Below are 20,027 nucleotides of genomic sequence, written 5' to 3' on the forward strand. Positions count from 1 at the left end.
AAATCTTTTTCTCTCCCAGTTGAAGTAAACCATGACGCTCAGAAAGGTGGGAGGTCGTATTTCTCATTTCCTCCCAAGATGGCGGGACATATCCACCAACTCAAGGGTCCTAGGATCCATCCACGAGGGGGAAAGAATAGAATTTACCTCCTACCCTCCGCAGAGAATAAGAGTTATGCAGCTCTATATACAGTCATTCCAGTCCGCCCTGTAATTAGGCCTCAGGAAACTGCTAGCCTCAGGGGCAATTTCTCTAGTACCGGAGAGGGAGAAGAACAGGGGTCACTACTCCAGACTCTTCTTGATGTAATAAAACAAACAAAAACGGATCCCACAGGATTATAATGAATCTGAAGCTTCTAAACCAGTGCATCTGTGTCAGAAGATTCAAGAAGGAGTCAGTAAAATCAGCAGTTCCCCTGATAAAGAAGGGCTTCACCATGGCAACAAGCAATCTCCAGGATGCATATTATCTTGTCCCGATTTATCCCAACCATCGGAAATTCCTGAGGTTTGCCGTGGCCCACAGGGAGTGGGAAGTTCTTTACCAGTTCAACGTACTCCCATTCGGACTATCGTCAATGCCCCAAATTTTCACAAAGATTGTCTAAAGCCATGGCCCTTATCAGGGGTCAGCAAATTTGTATCATCCCATATCTCGATACTTTCTGCTGGTATTGCCATCCGTACGGGTGTTGCAGGAACACATACAGACAACTTCCCAGATACTGATGTCACTGGGGTGGTGGTAAATCAACAAAAATCAGATCTCGTTCCTTCCACAAGGAAGACCTTCTATGGAGTTCTTCTGGATTCTCAGGCACAAACATCCTTCTTGCCCAGGGAAAAACAGATTCAGCTGAAGGCAAGGAAAATCATCCTGCGAAGCAGAAGGGTGGTGTGCATGAGATTTGCCATGTCAGTCCTCAGCTCCATGACATCTTGTATCCAGTCGGTACCCTGGGCCCAGGCGCACACCAGAGACCTGCAGAGTTATATACTAGCAGAATGGGACAGTTCCACCAGGTCACTGGACAAAAAGGTGTCAATACCAGCCCAGATACGAGCTTCATTATCTTGGTGGGACAATCCCAAAAAAAACTGAACGACGGAGTGCCTTGGTTCCAGACCCCACTAGTAACCATATAGGTGGATGCCAGCAAGAGGGGAGGAGGGGTAATAGTCTCCCAGACATCCTTCCAGGGTCTCTGGTCAGTTGAATTCAGCAGGCAGTCCTCGAACTTCAGAGATTTGAAGGCGGTGGAAGAGACCTCAGGGCAGCCATTTCGGTAATCCAGGGTACCCATGTGAGAGTGTACTCTGACAATGTGACCACAATGTCACCCCTCCGATACCAAGGAAGTTTGAAGCTCCAACAGCTGAAAGCCATCTCAGTAAGAATATTCTCTAGGGCCGAAAAATATCTTCTTTCTGTGTCAGCCCTTCACATAAAGGGAACAGACAAGACCGGCTGGTGTTCCGTCTGGATCCCTCTTTTCTACCAAAGGTGGTTTCAGATTTCCACAAAAATCAGGATATAATAATACCTTATTTCTCTGACGCCCACGACAGCACCACGGAGAGAGGGGATCCGTCCACCAAGGACAGGAAACCTACAGATAAAAAGGCAGTACCTCTCTCCTGCATCAGTTGGTTTCCTGTCCTTGATGGGAGACCTACAGATTCACCTCCGTCAGAGGAAAAAAGATTCTTCGTGGGAATTCCGGGGCCAATCAGCCGATCCAGGCAGCAGGGGCCCCCCTGCCTCGGCTAGATGTGGTGACCCGAAGCGCCACCGCTAGGGGCTAGTGGGCCTTTTAGGGTGTGCGGGGATAGGTGGCAGGACCAACGGCCGCCTCTCTAGGTAAGACTCACCAGCAGCAGCCATGTCCAGGGGGGTCCCTCTATGGATAGGAGCCGATGTCTTGCTCCCTGGCGTCAGTCTGCAGGCTGCAGCTCCCGGGAGTTCCGAGGAGTCAGCATGCGGCGCCATATTGCCCCCGTCTGCGCACGCGCGGGATACACCGAGATTTCAGGGCGCGCGCACGAGCACTGCGATCCCCGCGCTGTGCGCACAGCCTCTGGAAGACTGCGCAGGTGCGGCATTTCACGCACGATGCGAACTGCGCAGGCGCGGGATTTCGGGCGCGGAGTTTGACTGCGCATGTGCAAAGGAAAAAAAAAAAATGGCGCCTTGCACCGCTATTTTAGCGAGCACCTGGGGGGAAAGAACGCTTCCAAATGGAGACCGGCCAGTGCTCACCATTGAGCGATGTGGAGCAAGTATCCCCCCTACCCAGGGCATCTCCACAGCCGCCGCCACAGCAGCAGCAGAAGCGACAAACCCAGAAAGGCCACCAGGACTCTACCGGGAAAGGGTGTTCTGGATCACTGCGTAGCAAAGGGTCCAGTGCGACGTCCGGCTCAAGGGATAAATCGACAACAAACATGGATCGTTCCCAACCGGTATTTATGGGTCCATAAGGTGGTAAGTGATCTTCGTGAAAGTTAGCGATAATGAGGGCCTATCTTTGTGTCTTTTTACTATGGGGAAGAAAAGCACAAGTAAAACCAAACATAACATATGTGCCTTATGTAAAGAAGATCTTCCATCTTCATGGGAAAAAAGACTGTGCAGTATCTGTATTCAGCAGACAGTGTCAGAAGGCCTCCCCGGGTTCACAGCAGACCTCAAAAATCTGATTAAAGTCCAGGTAGAAGAGACCTTTAAATCCCTCAAAGGAGGAAAAAAGCGAAGGAAGACTAAGCATAGATCTCCGTCTCCTGAATCTGGTGATTCAGGGGAAGATATGGATTCAGACACATCCAATTCTTCCTCCTCATCATCCTCGTCATCATCATCTTCTTCCTCGGGGGGCAGTAGTTGCTTTCCCATAGAAGAAACTGACAGCCTGGTTAAGGCCGTTAGGAACACTATGGGGCTGGCAGACCCTCACCCAAAAAGATCCGTTCAAGATATAATGTTCGGGGGGCTTGACCAAAAAAAGAGAAGGGCCTTTCCCCTTAATTAAAAAATCCAGGCTTTGATTAAGAAAGAATGGAAAAAGCCTATAAGGAAGTCACTACTCACTCCGAAAAGGAAGTATCCGTTTGATGATCAATCCTGTTCCTTCTGGGATAAGGCGCCCAAACTGGATGTGGCAATTGCTAAGGCATCCAAAAAATATGCCCTTCCGTTTGAGGACATGGGGGTCTTGAAAGACCCAATGGACAAGAAGGCAGATGGCTTCCTCAGAGGTTCATGGGAAGCGGCTGGTGGAGGCCTCAAAGCGGCAGTCGCTGCCGCATGTACATCTCGCTCCCTGATGGTATGGTTAGACCAATTAGAAAGCCAGCTCAAAGACAGATCATCCCGAGATTCAATCTTAAAAATGTTATCTGTTATGCGTGGAGCTGCCGCCTTCTTGGCTGACGCCTCTGCGGATTCAATTAAACTATCTGCCAGGTCAGCAGTGTTTTCTAATGCCGCAAGGCGGGCCCTCTGGCTGAAATGCTGGCCGGGAGACCTCCAGACGAAGTCTAAATTGTGTACCATCCCCTGTGAAGGAGAGTTCCTTTTCGGGCCCACTCTAGATGATATACTGGAGAAAGCGGGGGATAAAAAGAAGTAATTTCCCTCCCTGGGTTTCCCTTCATATAGAAGGCCCTTTCGGAGCAAGAGGTTCTTCCGAAGGAAGCCGGGAAAAAACCAGGATAGGTGGGAGGACAAGCGAAACAAAAATAAGGGTTTCATATTCAACAAAAACCCTAACGACAACAAAAAACCCGCACAATGAATGCTTGCCCCAGGTGGGGAGGGAGATTGGCCCTCTTCCTTTCAGCCTGGGAGAAAATTACCAGCAGTCCTTGGGTTTTGAACATAATAAGATCCGGACTGAAATTAAAATTCCAAAAGCCCCCTCATCCCTCGTTCATGACAAAGTCGCTAAAATCTTCGGAGGAAGAGCAACTAGCACTAGAAAAAGAGGTCATGGGACTGGTAAACAAAGGGGTTCTCATGGAAGTTCCCCCACAAGAAAGAGGTCAAGGGTATTACTCCCCTCTGTTCCTGAGGAAGAAGCCGGACGGTTCCTTCAGGACTATTATAAATCTGAAGGGCCTAAACAAATTTCTAGAAATCCAGCCATTCAAAATGGAAACAATAAAAACCTCGATAAAAATGTTGTTTCCACTGTGTTTTATGGTAGTCTTGGATCTAAGGGATGCCTACTATCACGTCCCTGTCCACTAAGATCATCAGAAATTCCTCAGAATAGCAGTCCACATAAGGGGGGTGATATACCATTTTCAATTCTTGGCCCTACCCTTCGGGCTGGCTATAGCCCCACGGGTCTTCACGAAATTAGTTGCAGAGGTAATGGCTCACCTGAGGGAGCAAGATACCTTGATAGTGCCGTACCTCGACGATTTTTTGATAATAGGTTCCTCTCCACAACATTGCGAGGAACAGCTGAAAACAATCAGACATTCACTGGAAAAACTGGGCTGGTTAGTGAACTTAAAAAAATCAACGTTGTTACCATGCCAGATTCAGGAGTACCTGGGTCTCACTCTGGACTCTATACATCAAGTATGCCGTCTTCCAGAGGAAAAAATTCAAAACATCATAAGTCTGGTATCCAGAAGGCGAGACAACCCCGCCATAACCCTGCGCCAAGCAATATCCCTCCTGGGATCCATGACGGCCTGCTTCCCGGCAGTCCAATGGGCTCAATTACACTCAAGGGAGCTTCAATGGCAGATCTTGTCAGAAGAAGTCTCTCTAAAAGGAAATTTAGAAGGTCGGCTAAATTTATCTCCAAACACGATTCAGTCACTAGATTGGTGGACCTCGCAAGACAATCTTGCTCAAGGAGTCCCGTGGGTAACTCCAGTATTTCAGATAGTAACAACAGATGCGAGTCCCAGCGGGTGGGGGGCACACCTGAACGACCTGCTAGCCCAGGGGGCTTGGCCTCCATATTTGAGAAAAGTGTCCTCCAATATGAAGGAACTTCTGGCGGTAAAATTTGCACTATTAGAGTTCCTGGGGCCCCTCCGGTCTCACCATGTCAGAGTTATATATATATAAGCCACTAGGGAGAGTAGGGAGGATTCCTCTCTCTTTGTATGTTTCCAGGGTCCCCGGAAGGGGAAGAAAACATCTAAGAGCACCCTGGCGAGATGGATTACAGAAGCCATCAGCCTGTCATACTCATCGAGTGGCGTACCCGTCCCGGGAAATATCAAGGCGCACTCAACGAGAGCGGTGGCAACCTCTTGGGCGGAGAAGGCCGGAGCTACAATTGAGCAGATATGTAAAGCTGCTACCTGGTCTTCACCGTCTACCTTCTATACGCACTATAGATTGGACCTTATCTCCTCTTCAGACCTTACCTTCGGTAAAAGGGTTCTGGAAGCGGTGGTCCCTCCCTAATGTACAAATCTCTGCAATTCTCTCCGTGGTGCCATCGTGGGCGGCAGAGAAAAATATAGTTCTTACCGATAACGGTATTTCTCTGAGCCCACGATGGCACCCGTACATTCCCTCCCTTCACTTCTTGGGTGTGCACGTTATTATAGTGCCTTATGCTGACAGTGTAAATAGTCACGCGGTATCTCAAGTTAAGTCGTTAAGTAATGTTTAAAACAAATCTCTGTTCATAGTCTCCCATCGTTCTCTAGTAAACAAACTGATGCAGGAGAGAGGTACCGCCTTTTTATCTGTAGGTTTCCTGTCTTTGGTGGGCGGATCCCCTCTCTCCGTGGTGCCGTCGTGGGCTCAGAGAAATACCGTTATCGGTAAGAACTATATTTTTTTTTCCAGAACCCAAAAAAACAAGAAGGAAGAATTCCACTCTCTTGGTGTAAGGAGAATGGTCTTACATTATCTCTCCATAACCAAGGAGTATAGAAAGGATAAGAATCTATTTGTTCAACCCTATAACCAGAATAGGGGAAAGAAGATATCCAAGGCTACGGTAGCAAATTGGAAAAAGAGAGCAATTATAGAAGCCTATCAGATCCAGAATCTCGCACCTCCAGAGAGGTTCGCAGCTCACTCCACCAGAGCAGTAGCGGTTTCATGGGCGAAAAAAGCCAGCACCTCCATCGAGCAGAGCCGCTACCTGGTCATCTGTCCACACCTTTGTCAGACATTACAGACTTGATTTAACATCCGTCAAAGATCTATCATTTGGGAGAAAGATTGTCCAGGCGGTTGTCCCTCCTAGAGCATTAGTTTTTGCTATTCCTCCTGTGTGCTGTCGTGGGGGGGTTATTGGAAAATAGAATTAGACTTACCGGTAATTCGGTTTCTAATAACCTACCACGACAGCACGTGTAACTCCCTCTCCCCGTACTGTTATTGAATCTAGTAGTAATAAATATTGTTAAGCATTCATTCTATTGTGGTCCTTATAACAACACTGGGGAATGGAGGTGGGAAGAGCTATTTGACCTCTTTCGTTTCTCCTGTCCCTATTTGGATGAGATGACATCCTCCTGTGTGCTGCCATGGTAGGTTATTAGAAACCGAATTAACGGTAAGTCTAATTCTATTTTTTTCTATGTAATCAGACAGCAGCATGATATAGGAACAGAGACGCAGATTTCCATAGTTTGTCACTTAGTTTACTGGGTGCGGCAGTTGTTATAGAATCACCGTCTTCTCTGCTGCAGAGCTCTGAATACTGAGCCCTGTATAATGCCGCCCACATCTGATTGACAGATTTCTGTGTATATGTTGTCAGAAAGATGCTAATCAGTGGTGGGGGGAAGGGGGTGGAACCAAAAGACACGAAATACATTGTCCTGGAGTGATAATCTGCAGATAAAACACCTTTTATTGAAAACGCAGCCTAAAACCTGCTGACGGATTCCCTTTTTTTAACCCCTTTCTGACATCCGACGTACTATCCCCTCCATGTGGGCCTCGGCCTGTATAACCATGGACGGGATAGTACGTCGAAGCCGATAGGCCGCACACCACCCGGGTGCACGGCCGATCGGGGACGGTTGTCAGCTGGTTCTCGCAGCTGACACCCGGCACTAAGTGCCAGGAGCTGTCATGGACCGCTCCCGCCACGTTAACCCCTGTAACACAGCGGTCAAACAAGATCGCAGCATTCCGGTGGCATAGAGAAGCATCGCATTGGGATTACAGTCCGCAAGATTTTTGCAGACCATTTTTGCTGCAGATCGTGAAAAATACGGCCCACAACAACGGACCGCAAAAATCACAGCAAGTGTTAAAGAAGCCTTAAGGGCATGAAAATTCAAACTTGGAAAATTGCTAAATTTTCGCAAATTTCTGTTTTTTTCTCAAACGCAAGTCTTAGGAAAGAAATTTTCCCACTATCATGAACTACAATATGTTACGAGAAAACAATGTCAGAATCAGTGGGATCCGTTGAAGCGTTCCAGAGTTATTACCTCATAAAGGGACAGTGGTCAGAATTGTAAAACTTGGCCCAGTCATTAACGTGCAAACCACCCTTGTGAGTAAAGGGGTTAAAGGGTTATTCCTCAAATAGCAAGTTATCCCAAGTTGCTTATGTCTGAGGATCCGACCACTTCCAGCGATTCCCGAGAATAGGGCTCTGTAGAACCTGTCTCCAATGGACTGGAGGATCGTAAAATTGCCGTCCAGTCATTGTGGGACTGCTGGAAATAGCTGAGTGCTGTAGTCTGTTTTCTCCATCAGTCTCATTCAAGATTGGGATCTGCAGAGCCCCAGTGGTCGGACCCCCAGCGATCCGCAGCATATTGTCTTTCCTGTGGATATGGGATAACTTACTATTTTAGGAAGGGCCCATGTAAGAGGAATCAATCTTCCAAAAATCACTTATTGAATAAATGGTTTTTGCATATATTTTTGGCAGGTCATCCTTTTTTTTTTTTTTTTTTTTTTTTTTTTTTTTATGCTACGTTTCCGACCTGTGGGATCCTCACCGATTCTGAAAGCAAAGGAGGGTGATGGGCTGATTCATGATTTTGCCCTTTCACTGTTCTTCCCAAAACAGCTGTGTGCTGACCACCCTAGTGAAGAGTCCTCAGTGCTGAATCTGTGGCCCCTTCATTCTTCTGCTCAGCGGAAGTCCCAGAGGCTGCCCTCCATTCCCCAATTATCAGAACGTGGCTCCTTTTCCTCGCAGTGTGCCATCACTTTATGAGATGGGACTAGCCCATGAGCTTGGTTACCCACTGCTTATGTCAGGGACAATGCGTTGGGGTGGATCATCTCAGATGCCACCAGGGAACCATTCCACAAGTGCTTCATCTTGACCTTATCCGAGCACGTTCTCTCATCACTAGTTCCCACATCTCCTGTCTAAGAGGTGATGGTCTGGGAGGACGTCGGGGGGCACCTATTAAATCACAATTTATATAAAAAAAAAAAAAAAAATGGAAACCAGGCAACTTCTTTCTAAATTTGCAATGCAGAGTCAGATTTTTGCCCGACTCTACGCTTTGAGTGTTGAGAACAAGAGGGTATTTTTGACCACTGACATCTCGCCATGAGGCTTTTTCCTACATCATGGTAATCCTATGGGTTATACTCAGCCCTCCACTTGTGCCCCAGAAAAAGAGCCTACGTGTGCGGTGTATAGAGCTACTATAAACACGGGCAAACATTGTGTACCCACGAAACGTGTAGTGTCCTAACCACAGCCTGCAGTATCGCAGGTTCCTCTTGGTGTCGCTATAGACCACAAGATGATCGCACCCTGAGAAGTAATACTCCAGCCATCCATAAATCTGGGATAAACACATAGAAGTGCAATATATAATTAACTATTTCACTTAACAGAGTGATTAGTGTCCTTTCAATACTATTATCTTTGAGTAATATATACTGAACATATAGGTCTCTTCTATTAAGGCAGCTGCATCTTCCATTTTTTTTCTTTTTTTGCTATATAATAGGTACTATAGTATTTGTTTTTCCTATTCTTAGTTATATCCATGCGGGCCTTGTATATACAACTCCGACTTGGAGATTCGCACTAAGCTATGAATGATTTTATTTTTTTTTCCACTATGGATAGGTCTCCCAGTCTTGTTTTTAGCAGTGCGGTGGCTGTCCTATATGTACCATGATGCTCTGACGCGCACTAATCTTGCCAAACAAATATATATTTATATGCACCAGCCAAGTGCCCACAAAGCATGCAGTGGCCAGTGGGCGCACAAAGTTGATAAAATAAAGCTGAGTTCTTGCAGTTACAAACAGGCACCAGTTGGCCGATGCATGAGTGCCGGGGAGTCCCATTTGGACTGTAAGGGCTCATACCCATCACCTTAAAAAAAAAAAAAAGTCCGATATTGGTCTAGAAAAGTGGGACAAATGTCATGAGATTTTCTTGTGAGTACAAATCAATTTTTATCACCTAGCATCCGAATGACATCCGATTTACATGTGATGGTGATCTGATTGCAATTCGATTTTTAACATGAGCCTTTACACCCACAAGCTGCTTCGCTAGCACGCTCAGCTCAGTGTCTCTGCTGGATGACAGGCTGTATAGTCGTATCATGCAGCAATGCAGCCTGCCATCTAAATGTAGCAGAGCTAGATGCGTTACGGGACTATTGGATTATTATCTTCTCAGCGGACAGGTGAGGAATATGGTTGTTTATTATTTTACTTCTTTTACAGGGGATATTTGCTTCAGTGGATTGGGCATAAGGTGAGTATAAGTGTTTTTGGTTAATTTAGAGTCAATAAAGGAGTCTGTCATTTGTTAAAATTGAGGACTTTAATTTTGGGTGTTATTTTTTTTCACAATTTGACTATGGGGTTAGTAATGGGGATATCGTATAGATGCATCTCATTTAATAACCCCTGGGCTTGATGTCACCTGACAATACAGAGGTGACATCAACCCCTCCAACTATCACCCCACTGGCAACCGCACCAGGACAAGTGGGAATAGCGAAGCTAATTGCCAGATTTGGCGCAACTTATGGATGCACTATTTCTGGGGCAGCTGACAGCTGATATTTTTAGTCTGTGACGTGGCCAATATTCATGGCCCCTTCCTACGCTATTATCAATCTGCAGCTGTCTGCCTAGCCTTTGCTGCTTATAATTATAGGGGGACCTTATGTCATCTTTGGGGGGGGCATTTTAATAACCAGTAAAGGTTAATTACAGCTGTGAGCTGATATTAATAGACTGGGAAGCTCCATGGGTATTACCCCTTTCCCAGGCTAAAAACATCTGCCTCCTGCCTTCCTCTTTCCCTCTGCTGGTTAATAAAATTTTGGGATATCCCAAGCCATTTTTTTTTCCTGAAAATAATTTAATCAGTAATAAAAATACATCTACAGTAAACTGCATGAGCACTGTACTAGTTATACAGGTCACTGACATCCTTATATCTATGTGTATATATCCATTCTATCCTATTTTCTTGGGTCGTACTGTGATGTTACTGTGCAGCAAATGAAATGTCAGGTTTTCAAGGACATGGTGTGTGTGTAAAATAAATAAAATCGGACGGCATTTGCATGGTTTTTTTTTTTCTATCACACCCAAAAACTTGCATTGGCGAGTCTCATCTGAGATATGAGGACAATCGCAGCATGTGCAGTGGCCAGTGTTGGCACAAGTTTGCTAATAATGAGCCATATGTGATTGTTGTAGCTTGGAAATGTGAGCTTAAGTTGCTGTCATTTCAACCAGTTTTGCAGTAATCAAGAATACAAGATACAAGAACCCTTGTAATATGTTATTAGAAAAAATTTCCTTCCTCCACTTATGAGCCGCTTCTCCTCTCTCCCTGCTTCCGGAACTTATCATTCACTTTTTTGGGGGGAAGCTGCTTTACATTAAATTTGCTCAAAACCAGATGGAGTGCTGGCACAGTGAGGTATCTGACTGCAGATGCCTAGTGAAGTCTCTTAAGGAGCAGAGGGAACAATCGAGGCTGCTGCTTTCTGGTTCTGGATGCACAGCTGGACTGCTCAGTTGTGCCCTCCTTGCAGCTGTTTCTGAGTGTGTGCCCGGAATTCCTCATGTCTGTATGTTGTACTTTGTATGTCAGACATCATAGCAGCTAGTCTCTATACTCCAGCTCAGAGACAACTGAAAATGGCAGCGAGAGCCTGCACAGGGGGGAAAAATGTAGGTTTCAAGTCATTTATGGCTAGAAATTTTGCTACTCTTCATCTAGTCACTCGACGACGTACTCTGAGATGACCGGCATGCTTTGTGTCATGTTGTCATATGACTATCACCACAATTTCATTTTGTATTGTTCAAATGGAATAAAAAGGGGGGTGTATGTATAATGGCAAGGAGTCCACAAAAAGGATCAAACAGACCACGGCTCCATTCATTCTCTATGTGGCTGTCCAGCGCTGAGACGGAGGATGCCCAGGTGAGTGGCTGTTCTCATGGGGCACCTCCAACCACTGGTATTGGTCATTTATCATTCTGGATTACAGTTTTACTTTGTCTCAGATTTATTATGTTTGCATTTCATAGATGTATTTTTTGATAATGCCACTACTGGCTTTCTTGGTCTCTAACACTGAATATTCCAGGTATTTGTGGGAGCTTTATTATATTTGTATGTAGAGTATACTTTTTGTGTGGGCATTTTCTAATTTTTTTCCATATTGCAGTCTGTTTACCTGGTTTACCTGTGTTTTGTGTAATACAGATTAAAATATATATATATATACACACACACACACACACACACACACACACACACACACACACACACACACATATATATATATACACACAGGGTGGTCCAAAAGTAGGTGGACAGTATGTGTAATAGGGTTATGAAGGGGGAGATTTATCAAACATGGTGTAAAGTGAAACTGACTCAGTTGCCCTTAGCAACCAATCAGACCTCACTTTTCATTCTTCACAGACTCTTTGGAAAATAAAAGGTGGAATCTGATTGGTTGCCAAGGGCAGCTGAGTCAGTTTCACTTTACGCCATGTGTGATAAATCTCCCCCTTCATAACCCTATTACACATACTGTCCACCTACTTTTGGATAGATAGATATATAGATATATATATATATACTGTTTATTTTTATTTTTTTACCCACTGTGTATTTTGTAGGTGTTGGCGAGGTGTGTATTATATTGCGGCCTCCTTCTTTTTCTTTTTTTTTTTTTTTTTTTTTTTGGTTCATAGATGTTTCATTATCCACAATCACTTTTTTTTTTCTCCCCCTTTTCTAGGAATTATATACATATCTTGCCAAGGAACTGAAGGCATTGGCAGCAAAACATAACGAGAGGTTGCTAGATACTCCACATAATCCCATTTCCCTGGGTAAGTGTATGCAGTTACATAGCATGCCCAGTATAATTATTACACAACCTGGAGGTTACAAAAATTCTAATACCGAATATACTCGAGTATATATGGTAAGTTTTCATAGGACAAGAATAGTTTGATGCCAGATGCTGAAGGGTCTTCCCCTTAACCCCTTAATGACCGCCGATACGTCTTTTTACTGACCAGAGATAAAAGAGAATTGCATCCACATACAAGTGACGATCCAGCAGCTGTCGGCTGTACACTATAGCTGACAACTTGCTGCATCAGCCATGATCAGTGTTTGCACCGTCCATACCTGTTTAACCCCTCATATGCTGCTGTCAATAATGACTATATCATATAAATAGTTAAGAGTATGGGAGCTTTCTCTTTATGCCCATTGGCACCCTGAGATCATGATTGTGTGGTCCTGATATTTGCTATCACAATTCATAGCCAATTAACCGCCATAGAGTCTCCGGGCTATAGCGGCATATTCAGAAGTTAGTGACATTTAGGTGGTAAGGATACACATTTCCATTTCTGCTATGCTACTTTGCATTAATTCCTGAAAATTACCCGAAGGGTTAATAATCTACCTGACAGCAGTTTTCAGTATGTCAGGGGGAGCTGTTTTTAAAATGGTATAACTTTTGGGGTGTTTCCAATATGTAGGACCCCCAAAGTCACTTCAAACATGGATAGGTCCCTAAAAAAATTACGTTTTGTAAATTTCCATCAAAAAATGAAAAATAGTTGCTCCATTTTTTTAAACCTCCTAAAATGCTAACAAAATAAAATAACATTTTACAAATGGTGCTGATGTAAAGCAGACATGTGGGAAATGTTATTTATTAAGATATTTCTATGATACGACTCTCTTGTTCAAAGGGATAACATAAAAAATTTGAAAATTGCAGATTTTTTTTACACTTTTGTCAAATTTCTGATAGGTTTTGAGTTTATTTATAAAATATATCAACCTAAATTTACCATTATCATAAAGTATAAAGTGCCACGAAAAAAAAAACAATCTCAAAATCACTGGAATTTGAAGCATTCCAGAGTTATTACCACATAACGTGACACTGGTCAGATGTTAAAAATTTGGCTCTGTCATTAAAGGGTTAGCATGCAATGTAAGCATTAGCAAAAATGACATTTTGGTTCCTTTCTCTGGCGCCTCGCAGTATGCCGGACTCAAAAAGTCGCAGTCTGTTTTACAAGAGCCAGGAAATGTCAGTGCCCGGTGCCTTTTGTACTTTATTACAATATATGGCAGTTAAGTAGTAAACCCACCTGTTAAGGGCATTATCCGAACATCTAATGTTGATGACTGCTCCATTCAGTGTGTAGTGGCCTCTGCTGAGAGCTGCAGAGCACTGGAAAAAGTTTTGAAATTACCGGTACTCTTTATCAGATGTGTGTAGACTTTGTACCTCCTATTTGTGATTGTGAATGTATCAATATGTATGTATACATATACGGTAATTGTAGAAAAAAAGACATGGACCACACATCCAAAAAATAACACACATTTATCTATAGCCGCTAAGCAAAAATGAACAAAACTTATCATTAGCTTCTTGATTTTCAAGGGGTTATCTGGTCGAAATCGATAAGTCTGCAGTCACTTTATGTGACTCCAGATTTATAAATCTGCCCAGAGCACGCATTGTACCGAGACCGGAGGGTATGTATGAGTTATACATACACAGCCCGTTCACTTGTATGGGGCGAGGCAGCGCCCCGAGTAGTGACGCGGACATCCAGTAGTTGTGGCTGAACTCACGTAATACAAGTGTATGGCGTGAGGATGCGCCCACTGGACGGGCTGTGCCCGGGAGTGTGTATAACATGCATACCCTCCAGTTCCCGGCTCAGAAGCTCCCCACGGCGCACAGTGCGTGTACTGGGGGAGCTCATAAGTCTGTAGTCACACAGAGTAACCGCAAACTTCTCAGACTGTAAGAAGCCACTGCCAAGTCACGGAGAATCTCTAACTCTTTGTAGCCTTAAAGGTGCGGTGCCGTGCGCTAATCACGGCTGTGGCGACAGTGCACCCGTAGGGCAGGCGATGTGGTGCCTCACCGCACCAATGCTGCAAGGCTGAGTCTCCATTACTCCAGACCACACTGCCCCACAGGCCCAAAACCACAGCAACAAAGGCCGTCATTCAGAGGTTCACCGTGACGTGGCAGTGGCTTCATACAGTCTGATCAGAATGTTAAACAAAGAGCCTTGTGTTCAGTTTTGTACATTTTTGCCTGGCGGCATTAGATGAATGTGTGATTTTTGGGTGTGCGGGCCATGTTTTCTCTCCAGTTCAGTATATGTAATATTATGTATGTGCTCCTCAAATCACTGAGGATGCTTGTGCAAATGTGTGTTAATAATTAGAGAGCCTGTGCCACAATGTAAATCCGCTAATGCATTGGTAGAGAGGATGGCATCAGGCTATGGGGGTGCAAGGAAACGCCAAATGCAGATATTACGATTCCCCTCGTTTAGCCTTATCAGGCGACAATGTTCCTCACAGCGAACTGCCAATTCAAGCTTTACAGCAAACCTGACAGCAGGATTGTGCAGAGTAACCTACAGTGTCAGGTTGGCGCCATCATACTGATTACAATGATGCCTTGGTTGATGAAATCCGTCTGGTGGTTGTTGTGAGTTAATGATGTGCTCGTGCTCCAGGGCGGCCTGTGTGGGGGGTCTTCATGTGGTGCTCTGCTTCCATATTCATCTGTATGGCTTCTGACAGGTCACTGATCCCTCACTGACCTGCCCCCTTTTTTACATAATGCATATACTATTGTGGGGTTACAAAAAAGAAATTTAGATCCGGCAAAATAGCGTCTGCGCAGTAGTATCCATCTCCTACTGCGCAAGTGCCGGCGCCATGTAAATTTCTGGATGTAAATTTATTTTTTGTAACCCACAATATTATGTGCATTTTGTAAAATAAGGGGCAGGTTACGGAGGGATCAGTGACCTGTCAGAAGCCATACAGGGCTGTGTATACATATCATTAACTCAAAACTGCAAATAAATATTAAACAACCACCACAAGACAGATTTCATCACCCGGGTATCATTGTAATCGGAATAACGGCACTGACCTGACTCTGTACTTTACTGTGCACATTCCTGCTGACCGGTTACCTTTTAAAGTCAACCTGTCACCAGGTTTGGCCGATAAGAGTTACGGACATCACCTTTCAGGGCTGATATACGGCATTCTATAATGCTGTATATCTGCCCCCAACCCGACCTGTAAGAGAAGAAAAATAACTTTTATTATACTCACCTGCGGGGCAGTCCGGTCCGATGGGCATTGCTGGTCTTGGTCCAGCGCCTCCCATCTTCTTACGATCTCCGTCCTCCTGCTTGCTTCGTATGGATGATGCGTCTCTTCGTCATCCACACAGTCTCTTCAGCACAGCACTCCTGCACAGGCATACTTATCTGTCCTGTTGAGGGCAGAGCAAAGTACTGCAGTGCGCATGCGCCGACTTTAATTGACCTATCCCAGCGCCTGTGCACTGCAGTACTTTGCTCAGCCCTCAACAGGACAGATATGTATGCCTGTGCAGGAGCGCGGTGCTGAGGAGATGCGTCATCCACACAAAGCAAGCAGGAGGACGGCATCGCAAGAAGAAGGGAGGCGCGCCGGAGCAAGACCAGCAACACCCATCGGACCGCCCCGCAGGTCAGTATAATAAGTTATTTTTCTTCTCTTACAGGTCAGGTTAGGGGCAGGTATACATCATTATAGAATACTGTATATCAGCCATGAAAGATGGTGGCCATAACTCGTATCGGCCAAGCCTGGTGACAGATTCCCTTTAAAGAGTAAGCATCGTTTTTAATCTACTGGGTTTTTTTTTTTTTGTTTTTTTTATAAGTTGATAGTACAAGAGAAGAAAAGAAACTTTGATATGTCATATTGGAGGAAGCTGCTTCTTTTCTTCTCCTCGACTGATGTTGCACTCTCCGTTCCTGAGTAAAATTCGTCATCAGTGATTACAGACCTTACCATTGCTGAGAGGGCAGTTGGTGCTTCTAAGATTCTTTGGAGGAAGAGGAGAGAGGCAGACACATCTTCAGGAGTTCACTTCAAATGACACTTGCACTCTAATTACAGTAACATGTGGTCGCTGTTTGCCATTGATAGGGGTTGTCCTTTATTGGAGCATACAGGTCCCAGTGATGGGGTTGTCCCTTTTTGGAGCTTATAGGTGCTATTGATAGGGGTTGTCCCTTTTTGGAGCTTATAGGTGCCATTGATATGGGTTGTCCCTTTTTCAAACTTATAGGTGCCATTGATAGGGGTTGTCCCTTTTTGGAGTTTATAAGTGCCATTGATTGGACTTGTTCCCTTTCTAGAGCTTACAGGTCCCATTGATAGGGGTTGCCCCTTTCTGGAGCTTATAGATGTCATTGATAGGGGTGGTCCCTTTTGGAGCTCATACTTGCCATTGATGGGACTTATTCCCTTTCTGGAGCTTATAGGTGCCGTTGATGGGGGTTGTCTCTTTTGAAGTCTATAGGTGCCATTGATAGGGGTTGTCCCTTTTGGAGCTCATAGGTGCCATTGATGAGGGTTGTCCCTTTTTGGAGTTTATAGCTGCCATAGATGGGGGTTGTCCCTTTTGGAGCTTATACGTGCCAATAAGGTCAGTCCTTTACATAGAATAAGGTGATCCAGAGCAGAGGGACATTGCAAAGAACTGTTCCCTCTCCGGGAGACTCAATACATCGTGAATAGGCACCTTGAAGTGCTGCGCTTACACTGCAGAGGGCGCAGTTAGTGCTAGGAGTATCTGCATGGAACGTCTGTCTTAGTGTCTGGTGCTCTTTAAATCTAATTCTTGATATACAAGTCTTTATATTTGGATAAAATGCTAGAAATGTGGTCCTGGATCATTTTGTTCTGCACTCACTGACTCTGCCTACAGTGAATCTGTATTATCAGCACAAAGGGATGTGCAGTAAGCACTTAGACCGGACGTAATGGTTTAGCACAATCGATGGATCCATTTCTTTATGCCGCTGTGTGCACGCCGGACATAAATGGCTTCTGATACTTTGTGCTGTGTGACATGAAGCCTATTAATGCTATGTAGTATTCGGCTGAAGGAAGTGGCTGTCAGGGCCTCCGGGGAATCTGCCGTTAACAGCACACATTGTTATTTTAAGATGTCTTGATTGCACCTCAATTTTTCTTTTTGGACTGAAATTCATGCACTCCGATTCCATTTATTCTGTTTGTCTCCTTACCACATACTGGGACATATTCACACACACACAAAAAAAATAAGGCGACCAAAAATTGTAGACGTTGGGATACACATTATACTACATCTCTGCCATGCAGACCTGTATGTCCGGTGCACGAAAATGTGCAACATCCGGACACTGACTTCTTCCTGTGGCTTCTGGTTCTCTTCTGCACAGGCCCAGAATAAAATCCTACAGTCACCTCTTGTCAGTGATATTATATACACACACACACACACACACACACATCCATGTGTCCGTTCCTAACATCAGTGTTTCATCAGGGTTTTTTTTAATCATATGTTAAGGCCTCGTTCACACATTCAGTATTTTGTCAGTATTTTACCTCAGTATTTCTAAGGCAGGAGGAGGTAGGTTGAGGAGGAGGACATCAGGCCCATTTACTATAATGGGCGCGTGTTTTGCCCATGAAAGTTTCTGATAGGAGTCCGTTTTTCATGAACTGATCCTAACGGCACTCCCTTTACCGATCCTCTCCCCTTCAATAATCCCATTTGGCTTTCCCAGTCTTTGTACTCCCTGATCCGTCTAGACAGACATGTGACCACTGGAGCCGAGCCTCTGTGACGACCTTTAGGACTGACCAGCTGTGCTTCTTGTCCTAGAAAACCCAACTAAACCGTCTCCAACTCCCATCAGCCCCAGACCAACCCATAGACTTATTATGAGGTGTGAAAATTCTCCATTGTGCGCAGTGTGTGCTGGATGGAGACTCCACTGCAGCGATTTACCAACGATCACGACCAGCGATATGACCTGGCCGTGATCGTTGGTAAGTCGCTGTGTGGTCGCTGGGGAGCTGTCACACAGACCGCTCTCCCCAGCGACCAACGATCAGGGGAACGACTTCGGCATCGTTGAAACTGTCTTCAACGATGCCGAAGTCCCCCTGCAGCACCCGGGTAACCAGGGTAAACATCGGGTTACTAAGCGCAGGGCCGCGCTTAGTAACCCGATGTTTACCCTGGTTACCAAAAAAACAAACACTACATACTCGCCTTTCGGTGTCCAGGTCCCTTGCCGTCTGCTTCCTGCTCTGACTGAGCCGCCGTACACTGAGAGCAGAGCGCAGCGGTGACGTCACTGCTGTGCTCTCACTTCTCACTGTACGGCCGGGAGTCAGTGAGAGCAGGAAGCAGACGGCAAGGGACCTGACGGACATCAGAAGGCGAGTATGTATTGTTTGGTTTTTTTTACATTTACGCTGGTAACCAGGGTAAACATCGGGTTACTAAGCGCGGCCCTGCGCTTAGTAACCCGATGTTTACCCTGGTTACCAGTGAAGACATCGCTGGATCGGTGTCACACACACCGATTCAGCAATGTCAGCGGGGCCTCAACGACCAAAAAAAGGTCCAGGCCATTCCGACACGACCAGCGATCTCGCAGCAGGGGCCTGATCGCTGGTACGTGTCACACATAGCGAGATCGCTATGGAGGTCGCTGTTGCGTCACAAAACTTGTGACTCAGCAGCGATCTCGCTAGCGATCTCGCTATGTGAGACGGGGCCTTAAGGCCCCGTCTCACTTAGCGATTTACCAACGATCACGACCAGCGATATGACCTGGCCGTGATCGTTGGTAAGTCGCTGTGTGGTCGCTGGGGAGCTGTCACACAGACCGCTCTCCCCAGCGACCAACGATCAGGGGAACGAGTTCGGCATCGTTGAAACTGTCTTCAACGATGCCGAAGTCCCCCTGCAGCACCCGGGTAACCAGGGTAAACATCGGGTTACTAAGCGCAGGGCCGCGCTTAGTAACCCGATGTTTACCCTGGTTACCAAAAAAAACAAACAGTACATACTCGCCTTTCGGTGTCCAGGTCCCTTGCCGTCTGCTTCCTGCTCTGACTGACTGAGCCGCCGTACACTGAGAGCAGAGCGCAGCGGTGACGTCACTGCTGTGCTCTCACTTCTCACTGTACGGCCGGCAGTCAGTGAGAGCAGGAAGCAGACGGCAAGGGACCTGACGGACATCAGAAGGCGAGTATGTATTGTTTGTTTTTTTTTACATTTACGCTGGTAACCAGGGTAAACATCGGGTTACTAAGCGCGGCCCTGCGCTTAGTAACCCGATGTTTACCCTGGTTACCAGTGAAGACATCGCTGGATCGGTGTCACACACACCGATTCAGCAATGTCAGCGGGGCCTCAACGACCAAAAAAAGGTCCAGGCCATTCCGACACGACCAGCGATCTCGCAGCAGGGGCCTGATCGCTGGTACGTGTCACACATAGCGAGATCGCTATGGAGGTCGCTGTTGCGTCACAAAACTTGTGACTCAGCAGCGATCTCGCTAGCGATCTCGCTATGTGAGACGGGGCCTTTAAGCCATCCTCTGTGACCAAAGGGCAGCATCTCTGCTCTGGTCATCAGCTTGTAAGGCTGCACGTCAATATATGTTGTGTGATGGCAATTCTCAGAC

General features: G+C 45.7%; 1 protein-coding gene across 1 annotated transcript in view; it reads left to right on the forward strand.

Moving 5' to 3' along the window:
- The window catches only part of SEPSECS (Sep (O-phosphoserine) tRNA:Sec (selenocysteine) tRNA synthase), a 50,663-nt gene that overhangs the window by 22,165 nt on the left and 8,471 nt on the right, over window positions 1-20,027 (forward strand). The window contains exon 8 of the mRNA XM_077279948.1: window positions 12,217-12,310. Within this exon, the coding sequence (XP_077136063.1) occupies window positions 12,217-12,310 (94 nt within the window). The remainder of the gene's footprint in view (window positions 1-12,216; window positions 12,311-20,027) is intronic.

The sequence above is a fragment of the Ranitomeya variabilis genome, chromosome 1 (assembly GCF_051348905.1).
Source record: "Ranitomeya variabilis isolate aRanVar5 chromosome 1, aRanVar5.hap1, whole genome shotgun sequence".
Taxonomy (NCBI): domain Eukaryota; kingdom Metazoa; phylum Chordata; class Amphibia; order Anura; family Dendrobatidae; genus Ranitomeya; species Ranitomeya variabilis.